The 22,299-nt window shown below is 46.8% G+C and overlaps 2 protein-coding genes across 11 annotated transcripts; both read right to left on the bottom strand.

The window, feature by feature from the left end:
• Positions 1-189: 189 nt before the first annotated feature.
• On the bottom strand, positions 190-6,567 carry dpysl5a (dihydropyrimidinase like 5a). Of its 3 annotated transcripts, none has more exons than XM_088356491.1 (13): positions 6,400-6,567; positions 4,848-5,118; positions 4,035-4,193; positions 3,768-3,947; positions 3,576-3,644; positions 3,317-3,361; positions 3,151-3,226; positions 2,749-2,905; positions 2,516-2,657; positions 2,310-2,452; positions 2,016-2,223; positions 1,765-1,933; positions 190-1,709 (listed from the first exon to the last, which is right to left on the bottom strand). In XM_088356491.1, the coding sequence occupies exons 2-13, from the start codon at positions 5,106-5,108 to the stop codon at positions 1,624-1,626; spliced, it is 1,695 nt and encodes a 564-aa protein (XP_088212617.1). In that variant the 5' UTR covers positions 5,109-5,118; positions 6,400-6,567; the 3' UTR covers positions 190-1,623. The 3 variants fall into 3 exon arrangements, with proteins under 3 accessions (XP_088212617.1, XP_088212618.1, XP_088212616.1); XM_088356492.1 differs by lacking the exon at positions 6,400-6,567 and adding an exon at positions 6,176-6,333; XM_088356490.1 differs by lacking the exon at positions 6,400-6,567 and adding an exon at positions 5,673-5,778.
• Positions 6,568-8,300: 1,733 nt separating this feature from the next.
• LOC148385551 (DNA (cytosine-5)-methyltransferase 3A-like) lies at positions 8,301-21,960 on the bottom strand. 8 transcript variants are annotated; one of them, XM_088356482.1, is made up of 23 exons: positions 21,731-21,959; positions 20,499-20,650; positions 19,539-19,634; positions 19,009-19,345; positions 17,710-17,756; positions 17,135-17,281; positions 13,690-14,040; positions 13,384-13,542; positions 13,190-13,297; positions 12,923-13,079; positions 12,700-12,852; positions 12,365-12,409; positions 12,212-12,291; positions 12,022-12,134; positions 11,761-11,944; positions 11,563-11,647; positions 11,346-11,491; positions 11,171-11,261; positions 10,934-11,079; positions 10,660-10,760; positions 10,323-10,392; positions 10,112-10,230; positions 8,301-9,798 (listed from the first exon to the last, which is right to left on the bottom strand). In XM_088356482.1, the coding sequence occupies exons 2-23, from the start codon at positions 20,556-20,558 to the stop codon at positions 9,657-9,659; spliced, it is 2,937 nt and encodes a 978-aa protein (XP_088212608.1). In that variant the 5' UTR covers positions 20,559-20,650; positions 21,731-21,959; the 3' UTR covers positions 8,301-9,656. The 8 variants fall into 8 exon arrangements, 6 of the variants coding, with proteins under 6 accessions (XP_088212608.1, XP_088212609.1, XP_088212607.1 ...); XM_088356483.1 differs by having other exon boundaries at positions 10,675-10,760; positions 10,934-11,082; XM_088356481.1 differs by having other exon boundaries at positions 10,934-11,082.
• Between the last annotated feature and the right edge of the window lie 339 nt (positions 21,961-22,299).

The following is a 22,299-nucleotide window of genomic DNA, read 5'->3' on the forward strand; positions in this document are numbered from 1 at the left end:
TGACGAAAAGCAATTCCCGCCTCTCTTAAATTGCTGCTGCTCGAATGGCGCTAGGGGGTGCTATAACCCCGTCAGAAATCTATCGCCCAGTTAAGCCTCCAGCATTTTAGTATTTTGATGAGCTGCCATAGCCACCTAAACAATAAAAAATAATATCAGTGAGCATGCCAATTAATAAAGACGCGGCAGTTCAAGCAGACATTGCACCGTCATTTATTTTCACTGGAATGATGTGAGGGACGATGCGAGAAAGGAAGAAACATAACCATACATAATGACCACAATGTTTAGCACCAGTGTTTTACTTTGGGGTTTTTATTTTCCACGAACCTCTGGGTCTAAGAATGAAAAAATGTTACCCCCCAAAAAATAAAGACTACGTCAATGTATTGTATCATAAGAATAACGTTCTGAAAGTCCTATATGGTACTCAACATAACAAATCAAGGACTAAGACAAATATTCACAAAGTAAAATGACAAACATATACCTGAAGATAACAATAAAAAAAAGTATCAGTGCGTTTCAGTTTGTGAACCCTCCTTGAAGGAGCGGGCAGCATTTGAGTGGCCTTCAGGACATGTCTGCGTTTCAAAGCTCACTGCTTTCAATCAGCGGATCTTTCACAGTGCTACGATAATAAATACATCAAGAGATGTGCAGTCTAGAATATTTCAGCCAGTACAAAACAATGCGAGTGTGAGGAAAAAAGGCAATTTAGGTGAGCCTTTTTTTTTTTTTTTGCATTTTGTGGAAGATGCAGATCACGGCAAAGAACGCAGACCACTGTTGGTACTTAGCGCGTTTTCTTTAATAGTGACGGTCGCTTGAAAACAGAACCTATTTCGTGTTTCTTGCTAAATGGATGGCAGAAATGTGAAAAATAAATTCAAATTATTTTCTTTCAACCTTACACCTTCTTGACATACCGCAAAAACCAGTGAATAACACGCACTCGAGCATATTACGCCCCAAAAATTTTATAAGTAACCAAAGCAGCATGAAGCCTCGTTTGGACATCAAATCGGATGTACAGTGTGCCCTCATTTATCATGAGGGCACACTGCACAGCGGTAGCTTGACTGGGGAGCTGACATCATTTCAATGCGCAAATATCGCAATATAAAAAAAACACAAATAAATTTCAAATTGCACCATGTTTTCCTTCAGCTGCGGCGAAACGCGTACAATACGTCGCCCACGTTACGGTCTCAACTTTTGCCAAATCATTCACCACGGCTCACAATACAAAATGAAAAAGCTAAAATCACCACGCCGGCTATAAAGGCGGACGCCCCACAAGTGCAAAACATTGATTTTTTTACAGTGAGAAAAGACTCACGATTTCTCGTGACGTCACGTTTCTTTTCAAGTAGTAACCTAAGAAGCAAGATTCCCTAACACTCGCTTGATGAAATTTTGTTTCTTTGGGTGAAATTGCCATATTTTGCGACCGCCGTTCAAATTGGGCTTCAGTTCTTTAGAAACCGGGCTCGGTTAAAAAGAAATAAAACATTTAAAAGATGACCGCCTTTACCCACAATTATTCTAAGCAAAACCTTATCTCGCTCGGACGGACATTTCCCCCAGAATATCGTCCTTTCCGTCGGGTGTTTTCAGAATCTACCAGATTCCACTGGACCTCCCGCCGGGTGGCGCCAGAATCCTGGCCGAAGATCTTTTGGGGATCTTGTCATCGATCTGGGCACCTGGGAAAGCAGTTTTGTCAGTTTTGTCAGACTTGAGTGTAATGTCAAGCCCTACCGGAGAGGCTGAAGCTGGACTCCTGGAGGTCCCTGACACCGCCGTGACGGGTGCAGGGGCGTGTCGGAGTGTCTAGGTCCGAAGTCATCACGTCCCTCTTTCCGGCGTTTGCCACGGCCACCACATCTCCCGTGTATGGTTCGCGCTCCACTCGCTTGGCCGCCTGGCACTGGTACATCAACCGACACACACAAAAACGTCAAAGGAACCGGCAGTTAAGTTCTGAGCAAAAGCAGCTTCCCCTCTGGTACCTTTTCTCGCTGAACCATCTTCTTGTAAAGATAGTCTGGGAAAGTCCTCAGAGGGCAGAACTTTCCGGAACCCTCGGCACACGTGAATATGCCGTTCTCGTAGACCAGCCGGCCTCGGCTGATGGTGACCAAGGGTACGCCGTGACAGCGAAGACCTTCATAAAGGTTCATGTCGCCGCCCTGCATCTGGTTTTCCACCGAAATGATCCTGCAAGGCGGGCATTAAGTCAGAGAGTGGTTCAGTAGAATAAAAGCTGCGCCGGTCGATGAGTGGAGACGGATCGGGTTTCATACTTGGAGCCTTCAGGATCCCAGACCACCACGTCGGCATCTGCTCCCGGAATGATCCTTCCTTTTCTGGGATAAAGGTTGTAGATCTTGGCCGCGTTGGAGCTCGTGACGGCAACAAAGCGATTCTCGTCAATCTTGCCTCCGATCTGTAACCAATCCAGAAGACATCAGCCGACGGAACAGACTTTGGTTCCCCGCTACACACGTACCACGCCTTTCTCCCAGATCACGCTCATGCGGTCCTGAACGCCCGGCACCCCGTGGGGGATCTTGGTGAAGTCATCCTTCCCCATGGCTTTCTGCTTAGTGGTGAAGGGACGGTGGTCAGACCCGATGACACTCAGAGTGTCACTGAGAGGAGACAAGATCAGGGCAGCATTAAGGAAGGTCTCAAACCACAATCAAGAACCTCCATTTTGAGCCAATTGTTGGTACAGCTAACCTTCCCAGCAAGCTCATGAGGTAATTAGGTGTGCTGGGCTCCAGGCGCAGGGGCGGCAGGGTCACGTGCCCCGCGGCGTAGGCCCAGTCCTGGTGGTAGTACTGGGCACCATTGAGCACAGCGTGGGCGGTGGTGGTCTCGCCATAGACCACCCTCCCTGTTGTGCACAGCACAGTGCCACACTTGTACATGCCTCCTCAAGGGTTTGTTTTCATCTCTGGTGGGACTCGAGTAGACTAATTTTGTCTTAAAGGACTTCACAGGCCCACAGTTGGGAAGTTGAGACAATATTTGAAATTTTCACAATTTTGAAGCCATATATTAAGTACTCTTTTTTTTTTTTATCATTCAAATCTGGAAAGACTGCTTTCATTACATTCAGAACATCTGCAATGGCGTCACCTTGCATTTTGGCCGTGGCCACCACGTCTCCCGCTGCCATGCTGGACACGTTAACCAAATAGATCGGACAGCGGGCCTAACGGGGGAAAAGAAAATAACCCAGATGAGTGATTTTTTTTTTTTTTTTGTGGGATTGTTGTCTTCTTGCTTGCTTGCTTTCCCTCACCCTGTTGGCGATGGTGATGGCCCTGTGGGTCGCCTCCGCCTCCAACTGTGAAAATACAAGATGAGGTCATGCCTTACAATTAGCACGTCCAGTCTGAGTATATTTATTATTCAAGTGACGTCACCACTAAAGGCACATTTCCACCCAGCATTACGATTCAGTTTGTCACGGTCCAGTTGAAGAGTCACACGGGAGTGGTTTGGTGCATTGGTGTCATTGGTTTATAATGATCCGGACTTTGGCCATGTGATGGTCTTACCTCTTCAGGTCTGCTGATCTCAATACCCTCTGGACCACTGATGCCCAGCTCCAAGGCTTCCTTCGCACCCTGGTGAGGGAACAAGGCTTGCAATTATAACACGAGAACCAAATGCAATTTGATTTCAAAATCCATATTCCAGCCCTATCATATCAAATAAATAAAAAGGTTGAAGCGAAAGTGGTCCCAGACCTCAGCCACAAGCTCCCCGTTCTCCGCGTGCACTCGGGCGATGGCACCGATGTCCTTACAGTGCTGCAGGGCCTGGAAGAGCTCGTTGTCCCTCAACATGTACATGTCCTTATAGGCCATGAACATCTGGAAGGAATTCACGCCCTTTTCCCTCACCAGCTTCTCCATCTCGGCACGCACCTGCAGGGACAAGTCCAAAGTTGCCGACATGCTGAGACCTGTGTCTTCGTGAACCTGTGCCTGGAAGGAGAGAAGATGTTGCACTACCTTGAGACCCCACCAAGTGACTCCCACGTGCAACGCGTAGTCGCAGCAGGTTTTGGCGTCGGCCGAGCTGCGGCACTGCTCAAAGGCCTCCAGCAAAGACTCGTTCTTGTCTGGCAGGACATGCGCTATCACCATGGTGGTACCTCCAGCTAAGGCTGCCTAGGAAAAAAACCAAAGTATCCAATCCCGCTACTTGAGGGCCATTGTCCTGCATGTTTGCAATTCCAGAGGCTTCGCAAACTTTTTCTCGCAAGCTTCTACGTTTTAGAAAGTGATTTTGTCTACGACAGCATCTGTCAACTCCAGAGTGGAGGATTGTGTCTTGGGTCTGGATATTTATAGCACTGATGGTGGTGGCAGCTCTGAGGGCCATTGTCTCTGCCAGAGCACAATGGTGTGTGTGTGAAAAGGCCTCAGGGCGGAATTTGCAGCGAGCTCCCCGGTAGCCATGGAAACGGGCCGGCGTTTGCCTCCAGGAGCAAGTTAGGAGGGGCGGAGGAAGACAGGCTTGGCAAGGCTTGGCAAGGCTCGACAAGAGAGGCAGCGTCTGCTGGCCGACTAAAGTCATGGGAGTGCCTCCAGTCATGGTTCGCTGGGTTATTCTGTCTGGATGGCTCCAGTCCAGTCAAGTCCATCACGCGATGGAATGTGCCAGACCATTTTAGCAATCCGATGACTTCTATGCAGCTGTTACTCACAACTAGTAGAAACTCATAACGAGAACTGGAAAAGGTTAGGATTAGGGTTTCAGGTCAAGATTTCCTCGACCTGTAAAAATATTTCAAAATTCCATCCCGTGGAGTTGCGGTTTACCTTGGTGCCGCTGTAAAAGTCGTCGGCCGTGGCGGCGTTCATGAAGGTCTCCTCTAGGTGCACGCTGGTGTCGATACCACCGGGCATCACCAGTTTCCCGGAGGCGTCCACCACCTTGGCCCCGCCAGGGATCATCAGCTCCTTGCCCACCTGCTGGATGACGCCATTCTCGATGTAGACATCGGCCTCCTGTGTGCAGTCGTCGTTCACCACTTTGCCGCCCTTGATCAGGATCCGCACTGTGGCCGCGCTGGTCGTCATGGCTTTCGCTCTGCGGGGCAGACCCGGAATCATTTTGCGAGGGAAGGCTGACTAAAATCCAGTCGAATTTGATGCCTATGTATCACTATGTCACGGTGTCCCAAGGACTTCACGAGCGAAATGCTGGGCTGAGACTGAGCTGGGTTTGTGGAGCGGGTGGCCGTTCGTGTCAGTCGCCGCCTGTGAACTGACAGCCCGACTGGACACTGACGTGACCTCAAACTGATGTAACAAAAAGTCTATTTTCCCCGGCCTTGAATGCTACAATGTCTATTTAAGTGAGATGGGGAAAAAAAAATCTTAGTTTTCTCCCTCATGCCATGCAGTGTAGAAAGTAAGCAGTACAATACAGGAAAGAACTTGGCCGTGTGAGTTTTTGATTTGCCGCTAAAAATGGATAACGGGACACAATTGGCCTTTAGGCCCTATTTTGGGCACACCTGCTGTATTTCTTTCCATTAAATGCAACAAAAAGTTCCCCTTTTTATGTAGTTCCAAAGTTGCACCTATATTAATGAATGGACTATCTTTCTTTCTATCCCTCAAAAAGCAGACAACGCCCACCGTCTTAAAACAGCCTTGCTCATCCACAATAACATCAAAAATAGTCCCAAATATCAGTACGGTTTTCTAAATATAGCTTGAAAATGTGCATCTAATAGCATGACTGGCATTCTTTGCCCCTGTGTGTTCTGACCGATAACGCCCATGTGTAATGGCGTGGGTCCTTTTTGCGTATGCGGGTGCGGCAGGTTGATGGCATCCCTGCCTTGATGATGACAACACGAGGGTCGTATTATGAAGCAAAATCGCCATAAATCAAAAGAATAATCATACATAATGAAAACGCGCCAACGAGGTACCTAATTGTAGTAAAATGTGATATTTTAAAAAGGCATTTCCAAACGTGCTCGTACATTTATTTGTTTACTTTGCGCGTTTGGCAAAGCGTATTGTTCAATTTACTAATGTGGTTGCAATGATAACAAAGAAACCCATGTCCGTCAGACAGCTTTTCATAGCCGACCCAGAAACGCCTACCCCCCCCCCCCCCCCCTTCCACCCACCTGCTCCTCTTCCTCCCTCCTCCTCTTAATACGGCCTCTGCTGCCTAAACATCCATTAAACTGCTTTTGTAGTAACAAAAACAACCCTGGAGGTAGTAGTTGTGTAGCCGTGCAGCCTCTCCCGGGGGTTTTAAATCAAATCCCCACTGCAGCCCCTCCTCCCTCTTGTGGGAGGCTCCGCATCTACCGGGTGCACCCAAAGAAAGGTAACCGCCCTTGCATACCTGATGTCCGAGTGTGCAGTTGCAGCAAGTCTGCTCGGCTCCTTCGACACACACACACAATGCGACACTAGCCCAGGAGACAAACACACACTTAGGGCAGATGGATGCCTTCCCCGGCCGGTGCAGGACCACCCGGCTTACGCTAAGCTGGCGTTCGCGCGGCACGCTGGAAGTCATTTCCTGTATTGGCTTTCACAACAAAGCAGAGAAGACTCGATTTACTCTGTGTATGGCAGGGGTCTCAAACTCCAGTCCTCGGGGGCCGCATTCCTACATGTTTTCCAAGTTTTCCTCGTTGAACACACCTGATTTACCTGAAGTTTGAGACCCCTGGTGTATGGCAACAAAAAACGAAAAAAAAAAAAACCCAACCCAAAGAATACTTCAATTTTTGCTTCGAAATTGTCAACATATATACACTGTAACACAACACGTTAATGTGGATGAGAATAGAAACGCAATATCACAAACGTTTCTTTTATACTACTGTTTCCTCTAATGCTTCTGGTTTTGTTTGCCTAAATTTGATAGCTTTACTTTCAGCACAGATGGTCGCCTGAGCAACCAATTACAGGCGACAAGAGGCGCGGCCAACAGCGGAAATCACCAATCACAGTCATTATAAATAGATAGCACGTTCAGTGTTGCGTCTTACGTCGACGTCACTGCCATATTGAATGAGTTTGAATGAAGTTTGCTGGTACCGTATTTGAATTTAAACTTTTATTGGTTAATTGGTTAATTTTGTGGCTAATCCCCAAAATTCCGTTTTCTAACCCGTAAATGACATTAATAAAATGGAAACTTTACTATTGAAAAATAATTGATTTTTAAATTAATGACTAATATACTAAGCTTCACGGTATGAAATTTGTAAATGTGTACAATGAGTCACAAACAAGATGCTTTTTTTTTTTCCACAAAAAAAACAATGCATTTATTCAAGTGTTCTCCAGCACAATTACATACGGAGTCTTTAACTTCTCTCTGGACACTTAACTGACACATAACTTGTGTGCGTGAAGGTTTGAGTGCTACATTTTCGGTCAACTGAAATCCGAAGAACATGGGCTATAAACAACAGTGACGCTTTTAGAAAAGAAGTCGCGTGGACTGCAGCGACGCGTCTTGACCAGTGTTGTGGAAAAACAGTTCAAAAACAGACATGGAGAACTTCACCAATCGGAAGGTCGGGGGAAAAAACAAGCGCATTAATACATCACGCTACAGTTTTTTTTTTTTTTCTTCCTCACAACTGTCCCACAGATAAGCACCGACTACAGCAATCCCTTAAAGTCTAAAACAACGTAAGAAAACTTCTTCGATTTTTTTTTCTTCCCATTAAAACAGATTTTTAGATGCCGTGAATTGAGTTGTAGTTGAAAAGTCCCAACATTTGCTGCGTTAAAAAATCTTAAAAACACACCGCCGGTGAAGGGCTGTGCAATGACGTCACAAAACTGCGAGACATACGGGAATCGTGCGTGGCAAAAGGCAACAACCGATGAGGAATAGGCATCCAACTAACTCTGGAATTTCACTTAATAGGTCCACAAATTCTCTACGACATTTCTATTTATGCCAGTGACATATAGTGACAGGCAGAACAATGACATGCTCTTCCCCTGGAGGGCAGAAGGTACAATTAACCTGTTGTAATTTGTGTTCAACTAAATGAGTCTATATTTGGCACTCAGTAATTGTGACCACAATTTATCTATTAGTCATAGTAACATTATTTCAGTACATATAGTTTCTATGACATTTTCATAGGAAGTGAGATTTTCCTCATGTAAAATATGCGCCGTTGCTGAATAAAAGTTGGGAAACACTGGACCAAACTACATCTAAATCGCAATCAAAATTCATCACATGATTTTTCTTTTAAAACAACAAAAAACACTCATTGATTATATATTAGCCAAGAATTACATTTGTACATTTCCATTACATTTCAAAAATCAAAACAAGACAATGGAAGTTTTGCGGCAAGGAAGGAAACGGGTGGCGATAAGGTCACTTAAGAAGTTTGTTACATTAAGAGATCGAGTTAAAATATTTTAAATAGGCATTCAAAACATTTTTTAATATATGTTGTCAGTTTTTCGTTTTGACAAACCAACGCCTAAATCCTCCATGTTAAGGTTTTGCATGATTACAATCAAGAGATGGTTTTGGTTGGTGCACCAATCTTGCGATTTGAACAAAAAATAAAGGACAACCACTTGTTTATAGCAACCTTTTACAGATTTTGTTTGGGGTGGAGTTGGTGCTGTGTTTAAGAAAGGCTGTTTTCTACATTACAATCTTAACAAAACCTGGGCGGTTTTACACGCAATGTATATTTATCGCCGCTTTACAACAACCAAAAACAGAGGGGGGGGGGGGGTCTGACTATACAATATGTCCTACAATAAAAGCTTTCATATATTTAAAGAAAAAAAATCCATAGTTTTCCCACAATTGGCACAGCCCTACTGTACACAAAAACGTATTGCGCCAGCATAGTTCACATCACCGTAAAACAAATCACATCAACCTAGATTTAAAAATCAAATACAAAAAAGGAAATAAAAGTATAAAAGTGCTTTTATAATGTTGATACAACAGCACACATAAAATTGCTATAAAAAGGTAGAAGGACTTTTGTGAAGCTGCACCATGTTGAGTTTTTTTTTTTTTAAATGTACAGTGAATGTCGTCGCTCAATTTGGAACGCGACGTTATTTTTTCCAACGGCGGGAAACGTCGTCGCTGAGCTTAGTTTGTGCACTTGAGGAAGGCGAGTTGTGAACAAGTGAGCACCATTAAGAACTTGTAGAAAAGCTGCAAAAAAGCACAAGCGTCTTCAACACTTGTTTGTTTTTTCAAGCAAAGACGATATTTCCCGCCGTTGCTGAGCACCACGGCATTGTAGCCATATTACAGTAGTAGTAGTACCTTTTTTTTTTTTATGTTATTACCTTCAGAAGCTGTAAACGACGAGGTATATGTGATCTCGGTGGGGTTGTTTTTTTTTTTTTGGATTCTTGGAGCTCCCTTTACGCCGGAAGCACAGCAAAAAACATACAGTACGCTCGCCCCGTGTTTAGCTCTTCTCTGAAAGCATAGTCTCAAGTATAGCTTGCACAAAAACAAATTGAGGTGATAATAACACTGCTAAAAAAATTAAATTAGAATAACAAATAGAAAGTGTGAAGTCTACACCGAGTGTGAAACTCCGGAGGCTCAAGGCTCTGACGTCGCAAAACGGGCGCTCAGCCGCAAGCAAAGTAATCTTTGAGCGGTGCAAAGAGGTGGCGGATGACGGGAACGCTCCACGATCGGCCCAGCAGACGCTGCCGGGCCAGTCGGCTCATGTTGGACACGTCCGTGTAGTGGACCGGAAACCCAAAGATCCTGATGGAAATGCAGAAAGGACGGCGAATGAGAATAGTCGATGAGAGCAAATTGCCAAAGGGGGGTTGAAAAGTCTGGTTGGTAGGCAGTTTTGGATTTAAAATCAGCACAGATAAAGATTCTCTGTTTGTCACGACGAGAGAAATGGAGAAACGCCGACGTGCTGGAAGTCGGACAAGTTCAAAGGAGATATAAGAATGAGACGGATGAATTAAGCCATTTTCAACCTTTTTGCTGTTGACTGAAATTGATGTCAGAGGGCTCTTGGGCTCGCCTCTTGCAATAAAAGCCCTTTTCATTGGTTGGCACTTACCTCTCCATCTCGGTGCACCACAGTATGTCCTCCTTCTCGTTCATGAAGACAGGGAAGTGGTGGTCCTTGCCCTGCTTGATGGAGTTGGACCTGGTGGTGATGGTCCTCACCTTGTCAAACTGACAAATGCCACAAGAAAGCGACAAGTGAGCGACAAGTGAGCCACACGTTTTAGCACATGTGCAGCCCCGGTGTCACACGCGTGGCACACCTTGGCGGTTCTGCCGTGTTCTAAGCAGTCCTGCAGGTCCAACTTGTCATTGCACATGGCCGCCAGAGGCCTGCGGAGGAAATGTTTTGCTTGAGACAAATCAATGGGCAACAACTCATCAGCCATTTTGCATCATGATTATTTCTGGATGAGAACATTGCTGTATGTATATTAAATATTCAAAAGCACGCACAAAAGTTCGATACATCTCAAAGCCTCTCGTAGACAAACTAAAGCTTCCAAAGTTTTCCTAAACAGTAAAGGACACGAGGAAAGCCATGGCTACTATGGTGATCGAAGCAATCATGTTTGAGTCCACGTGGATGCTTTCCCTCACCATTCACCCACCGACCTGTTCATGCCAGGAAGGTTACCCCAGAAGTAGCGGGCGCGGTGGGCGGCCGACACTTCCTTGGCATCGATCATCACCGGGTTGCACTGACCACCAGAGGAGGGAGACCACAACAAACGAAGAAATATCAATCAAGAGCTTTTGCTGCGGCTCGAGGGCGTTAGACTAATGTTTGGCACTGGTGCACATTTCCCAAGGCACACTAGATGATGTCATTGGCAGAAATCCAGGAGCATGTTTGCCTGGCACGTGGGCGTACCTCCAGAAAGCGAGATATGTCCCTCTTATCGCTGACGCCCATGGCCACCACGTTCTCAAAGAGCCAAAAGAAAGGCCGCTCGTCCCCTGTCTTGGGCCGAGCCTCATGCAGCAGCCTGTAGAACTCGAAGAACAAGCGGCCCGTGCCTTCTTTTGCAGCGGCACGGTCCACACGGACGTCAACAACGCGTTTCATATGGAGAAAATTCAAAATATTAAGAACTGCTTATCCGCCCACCATAAAGGCCTTTCCTCGCGGGGTTGACGATGGAGAGGTCGTTGCATGGACTCCCACCGATGACCAGATCAAAAGGACCCCACTCTTGGATCTGCAAAGATAACAAGCATGGATGGAAGATGAAATGACACTTTTAATGATGCCATAGTCAAAAAGCGGACGCGGCTGAACCCACGTGTTTGCGCGTGACGCTCCTGACATCGCCCACGTACATGATGCGGCCCTGATGCCGCACGAGCCCCACCGTGATGGAGTCCTCGCACACCTCCGAGGCCACGTAGCGCTCTACCTGGATGCCCAGCTCACGCAGCACCAGCAGCCCTGAACCACAAGGAGGCCCGCCAGCCCGTCAGTCGTTTGGTCTTCGAACAAACCTTGCGCACGCATCTCACCCGTTGCTATGCCATCAAATAGCGACAGGACTCTGATTGGCTTCCTCTTATCCACCCCGATGGGTGGGTAGAGCTTTGTCGGTTGCTACGGTGGAATGCGAAGAACACGCCGTTACTAAATTGTGAGGGCAGCAACACCTTGTGAAATCATCAACATGTAACAACGGTAAGCCGAACGTTACCGTGCGCGTCACTTACGAAATCCTGGTCGTGGTTGTTGGCGAAGAAATGCTGCAGGCGGCAGGTCCAATCGGGGCGCCGGTCCAGTAGACCGTACGCCCCCTTGTGGCCGCACATGTAGCAGTTCCACGGGTCCTCCTTGATGGCAGCGTGGGCGGCGCCCTGGCCCACCAGGAGGTCCACGCACTCCACACAGAAGCACCTGGCCACACACCCCTTTGAATTCAAAACTGACACTTGACTACACTTTGACTTGGAAAGGACGTCGACACGATTTACCGGCAGCAGTTGTTGTTGCCGCACATGAGGACCTCGCGTCCGCCGCAACAGATGGTGCAGTATGACTGATAGCCATCGTCGTCATACTGGTAGGCGCATTCCAAGAAGCAGTTCTGAAAACATCACGTCAACAACACGCTAAAGACTGCACGATTTTGAAGTGGCCACTAGTTGGCGCAGAGTCTCCCACCTTGCAGCCCAGGCACATTCCTCCCGCAAACAGCGGGTGCTCCAGGCTAACATTTAGACTTCCGCAGGAGATGCAGATGTCTGTGTGGAGAAGTTGACGACTTAACGACTTGTCACAGGGGACAAAGACTCGGCGACCGTTTGCATGACTTACCTTCGATGCTGCGGCACTTTTGTCTCACTTCGTAGATGAGTCGCTCTGAAACGACAACGCAACATCATCACAATCGATTGGTTTCGGTTCTATTTTGCGCGTGGCTCTTTAAGATTTTTAACTGCGTCCTGTTGAGACAGACCTTACAAGAACTTGAGAAATGTTCCCAAATGTTGAGACCCTCAAAAAGGCAGCCAAAAAGTTTATGTGCAAAAGACTAATAAGCAGCAAGAGGGGGCCTAGAAGGCATCCCTGAGGTACACCACAGGAGTCAGTCTATTCTGACCCAGTAGAAGAGACGTACTGCTCGTTAGCATGAAATGAGACTCTCTTACCTCGCGTTCCATCGTCGATGATGTCCTTGACCCTGGGTTTCTCTTGGTTGCTCTTTCGAGGCTTCTTAGCGGGCGGTGGTGGCGGCGTGTAGGAGGCGGCTTCTGGCTCCACCCACATCTCTGGATAGACCTCCTTGTATGGGTTGCGCTCTTCTGCGGGTTTCAACATTCGTTAGAAGCTACTACAAAAGCTCGACTTTCCCTCGAATCTTCTTGTGCTTACCCTCCGGTGGCTCCAAGCCTTTGGGTCCGGTCGGCTGAAACCCGGCTGAAGCCCACTGAATCATCTCCTTGTTCAAGAGGTCCACAGATTTGGAGCTATCGCTGTGGTCGCTGTCTGGACGGAGCGTGAAGGCTTTGCCTGCGCGGCTGCTGGCCACCTGGGTTCACCATATTAACCAGCTAAAGTCGTCCCTTTGGTACATCCTGATCTTCTCTTCAAGCCAGAAATTGTAACTCTGACCGAGGCTTTCATATTTCACACTCTTACCTGTAGCACCTCGTAGATTGCTTTTTTGTACATGGGCTGCTTGTTGTAGGTCGGTTGGTGAAAGGCATTGTTGAAGGAACTGAGGGGCAAGAGTTTTTCAACACAAACCTGAAAAGGAAAACAGAGAAAGCCTTCACTTTCCCATCACTCCGTGATCCAAACATGTCAAGTTGGAAAATAAAGGAAATAGTCACCACTGAGAATTTGCCATCCCCAAACCACATGACCCATCTGGTCCCCTCTGCGGCTCTGCTGCGCCCCGTCATCCACCAGGACACGATTCGCCCCGGCCACCAAGAGAACCCTCTCAGCTTTCCCCAGACAAGGTCGCCAATGCCAAAACCACGATCGTCCTGCAAATACCACACGGCAGCATTTAGTCACTTGGAAATGGCACTTAAAGTCCCTATTTGCTCCCATTTTTTTCCATTTGCCATTTCTTAAAGCGTCACTCTTATGACTCTTATAAAAAGTGCTTGACCAGGCTGTCGTCTTCCTACCTCATACTCGGGCTCAGTGTCTGCAGCTTTGGGGGAAGTCTTGTCTCCACCTACAATGACGACAGGCTCAGGGGTGGTGGCCACCGTAGGTGAGGCGGGCTCTGTAGGCTGCTGCTGCTGCTGCTGCTGTTGTTGTTGTGGCAAAGACAGTTGCGGTTGCTGCTGAGGCGGACACGGAGGCGGCGGAGACTGGCGTTGCTGCAGAGGCTGGCGGAGCTCCTGTGGAGGCGCTTTGAGAGCTGACAGACGTTGACTGGGCAAAATGTCCTGTTCTGATCTTTCGCTTTCCTTGCCTGGCTCCGGATCCGTTATTGTGTTCATAGCTGACATCAGTTTGGCCTTTTTCTCTGCCTGGGAAAAAAAAAAAAGAGATGAGCACATGTGAGAATTACACGGAACCCGAGTCTGGGAGGGGAAACCTGAACTTAGGCTTGAAACCCAAATGTGAAACTCTAACCTCCAAGACTTAGTTCAAACCTCAACCCAGCTCCTTTTAAAATCCCAAGCTGACTTGTCGTCATGAACGTACATACAGACATTGCGCAATTTGCAAAGCTGAGAAAGGCGTCAGCCAGAAAAAAAGCCCCCCCCTCTCCTGTAAACAATAAGCCCTTTAAGGGTGGGCGTGGAGTCGAAACATATGCTGCTCAATCGAGAGGCTGATGGCGCTTTCTAAATATCCGCACTGGCTGCCTGAAAGCCTCGAGGACCACATGGCGCATCTCGCTCACTGGGCACACTCCAGCCCGTCCTGTGTGCTGCTCCAGTTTCGGTAAAGACCAGACTACAAGACTTCCTCCCACTTGTAAATGTGACCCAGCGCCCCCCTACTCCTCCCTTTTCGGGGGGCCTCACAGTGTACATTCACTTGGGCGCTTCTCAAAGACGAACGGGGGTTAAGAAGCGGCGAAGACACAATGAAGGCAACAATGAAGGCAATCTTGATGGTTTACACGCTCGCTGACACTTGGGGCCACACCACTATAAATCCACAGCACAGACCATTTCAAACCCCGACCTTGGCTTAAAACCTTCCTTTAATACTCTTACTCTTGCTTAAGACAACAATTGGAAACCACGACCCAGGCTTGAAGCCTTAATTTGAAACCCTTAAACTCTAAACTCACGCTTGCAAACTTCATTCAACTACCCAAACTCGCCTTGAGATGTTTGAACCCCTATTTTTGACTGACCGTGAAGTTTTGCCTCTCGCAGAGATCTGAGAAGTTGATAATCCGACTCGGGTTCACTCCGACACCCCGTCGGGGCCTCAAAGGGTGACAGAGTGCACTCGAAGGCGGGGAAAACTTTCACCCGCCATCATGTGTCTTTTCTGAAAAGTGAAAAAGCCGCAGCGACAGGAAGATGAAGCGGCTAGCGTAGCTCACATGGGTTGACTTCCTCATGCAACGCCACCGCCGCCACACAAAAGGAAGTCTGACCTTTGCGGGTTTCGCAGCCCAACGGCCAGGAAAGACGAAAGCGGGAGCAGTTTTGTCTGCTGGACTCTGTACAGTTAGGTTCACATATAGCATAGCTTTGGGGCTGAGCGGCTGAAAAATGGCCAAATACAAACTCGTTTTCTATTGAACCAAAAAAAAAAGAAACAATAAGACGTAATAGCAAAAGTTCATTAACGATAAAGAATATATGCTCGTAATTTTATCTGTCTACATGTGTTGCTTCACTGTTGGTGTTCAATGGAAAGTTGCTGGTATAGCCCCAACATTGATGCTAAGAGTTAGCATGTCAACGGCATTTGTTAACATTAAACTAAGCAGAGTATTCCTAAGGCAAAGCCGTGAGGTTGTTTGAAATACACAAAGTGTAATTCGCTTTGCTTTGGTTTGATTGCGAGCTGGCGGAGCCAACACAAAGCTTGAAGCCTCTTTTGTCAAAGTGCTGCTTCGATCATTTTTCTCTCTTGACCACATTGTGAATCTTGCACGTGAGCTAAACCACTACAAGCACTACAAGGTGCCGCAGTGGAACAGGAAATAGTTGCTGCACGAATCGACCCTCACGTGGGGGTGAGAAAAAACCCACCACTCAAGCAACTCTGCCGAATCCTGCACGCTCAAATTCTTCCTTTCTCAGGAAGAGGGCGCGCACAACACAAGAACAACAACAAGAAGTCCCAAATGGAAAATGGCTGCAGTCAGCATATTCTGCTCAATCAGACCAAGCATGCAAACAAAAAATGCAAGTGCACATACCCAAACACGAGCCTCATAGTCCAGCCAGTGTGGAGGTCTCTTCTTCCTTTTTTTTCTTTTCAAGCCCCTGCCCCCGCCCCTTCCCTCACTTCCACTCACTCACACAGGCATGCACATTTCTTTGTCTGGGAATTCAGGGTCAGGTGGTGGCCCAAACGCATATCTGGTTGGCTGGAGAGGACTCGCCGAGCATCTGGCGGCCGGCCAGGAGGAGGCTTTCTTGTGAGCGCACAAGTTGCCGCAAAACGCTTCAAAATCTGCAAGGCACCGAATCATGAATGGGGCAGGGAGAGCCACTGTAACAGTAGGCGCATTTTTTGGAGAGGAAAATAAAATAAATAAATAAATAAATAAACAATTTTAAAAAAACCTTAAGCCGTGTGGCCGTGCAGTGGCATCCTGACATCTAAAAACGCTTTCTTAACCCTCCTTGCAATTGATGCCTTTAGGGCACCTTTGTGGGTAAAACAAAAAATGACAAAATCAAATAACATAAAATAAATAGGTGCACCAAACTTGCGCCACTTGTGTCGTACTTTGTGGCCATTCTGCTACGTGTGTCAATATTTCCTCTACCCGGTCACTTTTATGGCCACTCGCTGAGCAGAGCTGAGTGGGGGGAAGGCGTAGTGGGGGAGGGGTGACACGAGGAAGGAGAAATGGAAATATAAAGTCCCACAAGCCGAGCCACTTCGCAACCAGGAACGACATTTGACCAGGATGCAAAAAAAAAAAAAAAAAGCTCCAAGATTTATGCTGCAGATCAACAATCATTCACACTCGGGGGCAATTTCAAGTCTACAAAAGAACCAAGTTTTTGGACTATGGGAGGAAGTCGGACTGATTGACTGGCAAAAAAAGACAATGTCAAAATTTGCAGCCGACATGAGCATCAATGGGCCACGTCTACGATGATAGGAATAAAGCGAGGCTTCATTTCCATGGTAACCATCGGTAACCGTGCCAAACTAAAACCTACAGGAGCACCGGAGACGCATTCCAGCTCATGACATCGATGCGGCTACATGTGATTTTTTTTGTTCCTCCGCAAACGCGATTGGCAGCACAAAAGGAGGAAATGTGGGAAGCACGTGAGGCTAGCTCGGCCAGGAAATGGACTGACATCAAAAGGTACAGTCACGTGATAGCCATCAAATACACTTGGCTCCCGACATCTGGCAACCAAACCCCCGTGCCGCCTTCAAAATGGCGGTGGCTGTGCTACTCACCTCCATCTTCCACTTGGCCAGCCACTCCTCTCGGGTCCGCTTGCTAATGTAATAAGGGTCTCCGGCCTGGAAGGTTATTCTGGGCACGGGCCTCTGACGAAGGCTGATCTCCCCGCCAACTCCCCCGCGTAGCCTCCCACGATCTCCCTGTTTTTTAAAAATTCAAAGTTAGCTACGTGTTTCTTCCAAAAGAAGCTTCCCGTCTGCCGATCCTGTCAACATTCGCGGAAAAATTCCAAGTGTATTTGATGTCTCACAATTTAACACCAGGTACCATTTCTTTGGTAAAGGCCAAGAGCAAACGTTTCACTTCACGTTAGTCACCGACGTTCTCGTCTTGATGCTAACCTCGGCTAACTGCCCAGTAGCCGCTGATTTTTTCAGAATGAGCAACTTGCTCATCTCCTCAATTGTGTTTGCAAATCGATCAACTTTCTTCCTGTGCTTGTGAATGGTTGGTTCATCCGTCGTGTGCCAAAATAACATCCTTGGTCCAGTTTCTATGCCAAGCCAAGCTAAGCTAAGCTAACTGACGCATAACCCAGGATGGTCGGGATCATAAAAAGGACACTTACCTCACTCTTGACCACTTCGCTGTCATCTTGCTCCGTGTGTTCCACATCTGCAGAGGAAAAAGACACTTAATTTCCACTATTGCCACATCTTTCTTTGCATCGTGTTGAGAAGTATACCACCCTGCTTTTTCAGGCGTCAACCATTCAAGGAGAAAAAAAATGGATGGAAAAATGGAGTCGGCGTGCCAACAAAATTCATTTGTGTAACCTCCTCTAACAAAATACAAGCCATGTCTCGGCATTTACATTTGGTTTATTTTTACCCAGGCGCTTTATTTAAACACCATCCTCTTAAGGATTGATGGAGGTCCCGCTCGGGCTCGAGAAGCGGCAGCTGACAAAACAAGTTCCACCGCACGTCTTCCGGTTTCAAAATGAAGACTTGAAGTCAGTTTTCTGTTTTCTACCTCAGGTGATAGTTTCAAGTTGGCCTTTAGTTTCAAGTAAGGGATACGGTTTTGATTTGGGGTTCAAAGCCAAGGATAGGGTTTCAAGACGGGTTTTTAGCTCTCACGTTCAACTTGAGCTAAAACTGAGGGTCCCTGAGAACCCGAAACCACAGCTGGAGTGCAATTCTGGGCACGACGCCATTGAGCCAGCGGGAGTCCCGAAGGAGGCTCGCTGCCAGGCGGCGCTCTCGGCTGCTCTACGCTGCTCTACGCTGCTCTACGCTTCTTCTTCTCAGCCCTCATCAAGGTCGCGGGTGAATGAAAGCGAGGCATTCAGAGAGGGGTGGGGGCTAATCTCCATCTCAGCCTGTCATCGTCTCCCTCCCCAAGGAACCGCTGTGATTTATTGCTTTCTTTCTTTGAATGTACACCACGACAACTAGCATCTTAGGAAGGATGGGGAATTTTTTTGTCTGTGGGGGGATTACAAATTTAATTAAAAAAAATTACAATGATTAACATGCAATTGTGCACTGTTATGAAACTTTTAAGGAAAATATTCCTTTTCTACTATTAAAAATTTACAGAAGAGGAAGGTTTACTGTTCCAAATAACAATATTTTCGTACTATTACATTATTTTTTAAAGAATTACATGAAATGTTTTTCTGCACTATTAAAATAATGAATCAAAATCAATTCAAATAAAAATATATAATTTACTGTTAAAAAATATTGAAAATATCACCTATTAAAAATACATTACAAATATTAATATTTTGCACAATTACTGTTATGTTTTTAATGTTCACTGTTGAAAAAAATATTGATTTGCTATATAAACAAGTAATGTACAGTAAACTAATAACTAACTAATGTCTGCAAGTCTGGAAGGCACGCAAGCAACTCACATTTGGTGGGTCGCTCCAGTTTCCGCCTCGCTCGCTTTTTGTGCGGCGCTGTCCGGTCGTCCCTCTCGTCGGGACTCGGACCTTGGACTCCGTCCTCTGGCCGGCAGGAGGAAGAATAAGCGAAGGACGAGGAGGAGGAGGAGGAAGAGGAGGAGGAGGGGGATGGGGAGGATGAAAGCTCCCTGAGGATCCCGTTCACTGCTTCCCTCCTCTCCGGCTTGAGGACGTCGGACGTCCGATTTGGAACGTGGCCGCCCGCGTCGCCGTTGTGGAGGGCCGCCAGGGCCCCAGGGCGGGCCTGGACGCCATCTTGGAAGGAGTCGCTGACGCTTTCTATCTGTGAAAGGCACACGGACACAAACTAAAATACACTAACTGATAATTACAACCTGTTAATCAGACTTATACACACACACTTACAATGACCAAAGTGCAGCCATAAATGGTGATTGTGGGTGATTAGGATGTTTTTAAATGTGACACGTCAAAGATGTCCTCACAAATACGTGAAATCAAGTATCTGTACTTACGGTGAGATGTTTGCGTTTCCGCGTCGGCTTGACGCTAACGTTGTGAACCTCATCCGTCATGGGCTGCATGTCGGCTGTCGTCGTGCTTTCACTCTGCTGATGAGTGCAACACAACATTGATATTGTAGCCTTTCATCTGTGCAAAGAGGCTGTCGATGACGGGTGTGTACACTTTTGAGCTCAAGGCTAACGAGATATTTTCATCAAATAAAACCAAAAATGCTAAATGTACATTAGTAAGATTGCTTGACTATTTATTATTCAATATTATTTTTTTCCAACAAAAGAAAAATTTTACTCACCAATCTATTCTGGTGAACTTTTTTAAGGCAGAACAATTCTGAAAAATGATCCAATTGCCATTTTTCTCCTCAATATTGTGATTGCAATTTAATATGCAATCATCTTGACAAGCAAACACAGGTGATACGTTTCAACGTCAATTTGAATGAATTTTCTTGCTCAGCTCGGCACGTGCGCCTCGCGAGCGCTGCGGCGGCATAATTTGCATGTGAAGAACGTCACCTTTTGTGGGCTGACTCACTCTGCTGCCACAAGGCGACTTCCTCAACACAACAAACAAACAGAACGCCATTTTGACACTCGGCTTCAACCGTGTTTTGGAGAAGGGGGGGGAACAAACAAACACCAGGAAGCTGCATCATAGCCCAGGGGTACCACTACCATGCCGACTGTGCACTATTTCTGTCCGAGTAGCCGCTGATTAAAGCTGTTGCCAGGCAACAAGGGCTGTACTGTGTAATGGAAAGAAGACAAGAGGAAGAGGACACAAGCCTCCCCGCCAAACTGCATCTGGCGTGTCCTCTTCAACGATGATCACAGCCCTTGTCACAAAGTGCCATCGCGTGAGACGACGGGTACAATACGGAAGTTAGCATCTGATGCAGGGGCTCAAACAAACTACAAACTTGCTACGGCAAATCTGGACCAAATTCTTACCGTTCTGCTTCCCGTTGAGTCGGAGCCTTTGAACGCAGCCATGACGGCATTGGACGGCATGGCGAGTGGGGCGGGAGATAGTGGATGGCGAACTCCAAAAATTCAAATTAAAAAGTGAGCAAAAAATTAGATGAGCCCTCTCCTCTCTTCTTCTGGAAAATAAAAATAAACATAAATGAAGCGTTCGCTCTAAGAGTATATGTAGTAGCTCAAGCCTGGATACAAATGAAAAAAATTAAGAACATCCAGACTAAAAACTGTCCAAAACATATCACGTGACTGATATGCACACTTAAAGCTACTGGGCTAAAGACTCAATTTGGATCAGACCACAAATTAGGTCAATTTGACTCAACTTTGTGTACAAAATTACCCAAAAAAACAAATTGACTGAAGTAGAGGGTCGGTCCATTTTTTTGATCTAGCAGTTTTAAGTGTGTGGCAACCCAATGTGATGGGAAAGCTGCTTCTCCTTCGAAATAAAATGTGTGCTTTTTTTAGCCACAACTTTACTGATAACCCGGTGACCCATTCCTTGGTAAAATTAGCTTATGGGTATTGGTAGTTTTTACCCCTTGTTGGACAAAATCTAGGTGAAATCCTTATCCCATTGCACTGGGTGTAAATAACACCATAATAACAAATAATAATCTTAGCCATTTCACCTAATTTGGGTTACTTTTGTTTAAGGAAGGATTTTGGAGCGTTTTAGGGCCGAGCACATGCATTGCTGTACCTTTAAATGTGTTTTCCTCACAATTTCCTATGCACTCGGACGTACAGTATACGCTTGAGTGCTTTAAAAAAAACGGCACAGGTGATGCGTTCACTTGCCCCCTGTCCATTTGGATGCTAACAGAAGGTACCGGAAGGTGTCATCGTGGTGATAATTCACCGACAATTATACGTAATAGTCATATTTATGATATGAAGGACGGAATGGGGTGGAGGGTATTGGGGGCGGTTCTGGCTGCAATAAGACCAGGGGGATCGGGGGGCCTTCTTCCAGGCCCTGCTTGCAGCGTTTGGCGAGGTCATTCGCGGTCCATCTTTTTCGTCACTCTAAGCTGTCTAATATAGGGCAAACGTCGCGCACCAGCCAGCTTCCTTCCTGCCTTCCGCCTAAATGTCCCCCCTTTCCGCTAGCCCGCCACGACGCCCCCTTCCTTCCCCTGCCTTATTGCCTCCCCTCTCCAGGCCGTAAACGGACTTAAGGTAAAGGAAGACATTACCCGACGTCCCCCCGCGTCCAGGGAGGGCCTCCTTTTTTTCTTCCTCCCCTCTCGTCTCGTCCTCCCGGAGCCTCCTTCCTGCCTTCCTTCCTTCCTCTCTCTCTTTCTCTCCCCGTCCACCGCCTCCCCTGACCGGTCACAGCTCCTCCAGATGCTCAGCTCGGCTCGCTCGCTCGCTGGTTCTCCCTCACTGCAGCGGGGCCGGCGCGCTGCCTCGCTAGTGCGCCGCCGGGTCCTAACGCCCCACCAGCAACACATACTGTGGATGGACATGGCAATATGTGAACGGTGCACCTGTGACTGCGTTTGCTTTAAATGTCACTTCACCCCATTAAAATGTAGTTGCACTTCCAAACAATTAGCGTAGCGGGTTTTTTTTTTCTTCATTCTCAAAAGTTTTAATTATATTTATTTTCCCTTAGAATTATTTAATGTGCGATATGGTATGACATCATCACAGCAATCTTAAAAAAAAAGACCTTACTAAAGATGACGCAAAAAGATGTTGATCGCCCCCTAGTGATTACCTGCGGGAACGTGATACTGGAATGGAATGGTCGGACTCAAGG

The sequence above is a fragment of the Syngnathus floridae genome, chromosome 16 (assembly GCF_059516105.1).
Source record: "Syngnathus floridae isolate MCC-2025c chromosome 16, RoL_Sflo_1.0, whole genome shotgun sequence".
In the NCBI taxonomy this organism is placed as follows: Eukaryota; Metazoa; Chordata; class Actinopteri; order Syngnathiformes; family Syngnathidae; genus Syngnathus; species Syngnathus floridae.

Bases quoted from the DNA above. Each gene is read 5' to 3' on its own strand.
- LOC148385551 (XM_088356481.1), bottom strand. From the start codon at position 20,558: ATGCCGTCCAATGCCGTCATGGCTGCGTTCAAAGGCTCCGACTCAACG. The intron at 14,041-17,134 runs GTGAGTAGCACA...TTTTTTTCCCAG, and splicing joins TGGCCAAGTGGAAGATGGAG to GCAGAGAAAAAGGCCAAACT. The intron at 11,083-11,170 runs GTGGGCGGATAA...CCGCTGCAAAAG, and splicing joins CGCGAGGAAAGGCCTTTATG to AAGGCACGGGCCGCTTGTTC.
- dpysl5a (XM_088356490.1), bottom strand. From the start codon at position 5,707: ATGTTATTGTGGATGAGCAAGGCTGTTTTAAGACG. The intron at 3,362-3,575 runs GTAAGACCATCA...GTATTTTCACAG, and splicing joins AGATCAGCAGACCTGAAGAG to TTGGAGGCGGAGGCGACCCA. The intron at 3,227-3,316 runs GTGAGGGAAAGC...TTCCCCCGTTAG, and splicing joins CCATCACCATCGCCAACAGG to GCCCGCTGTCCGATCTATTT.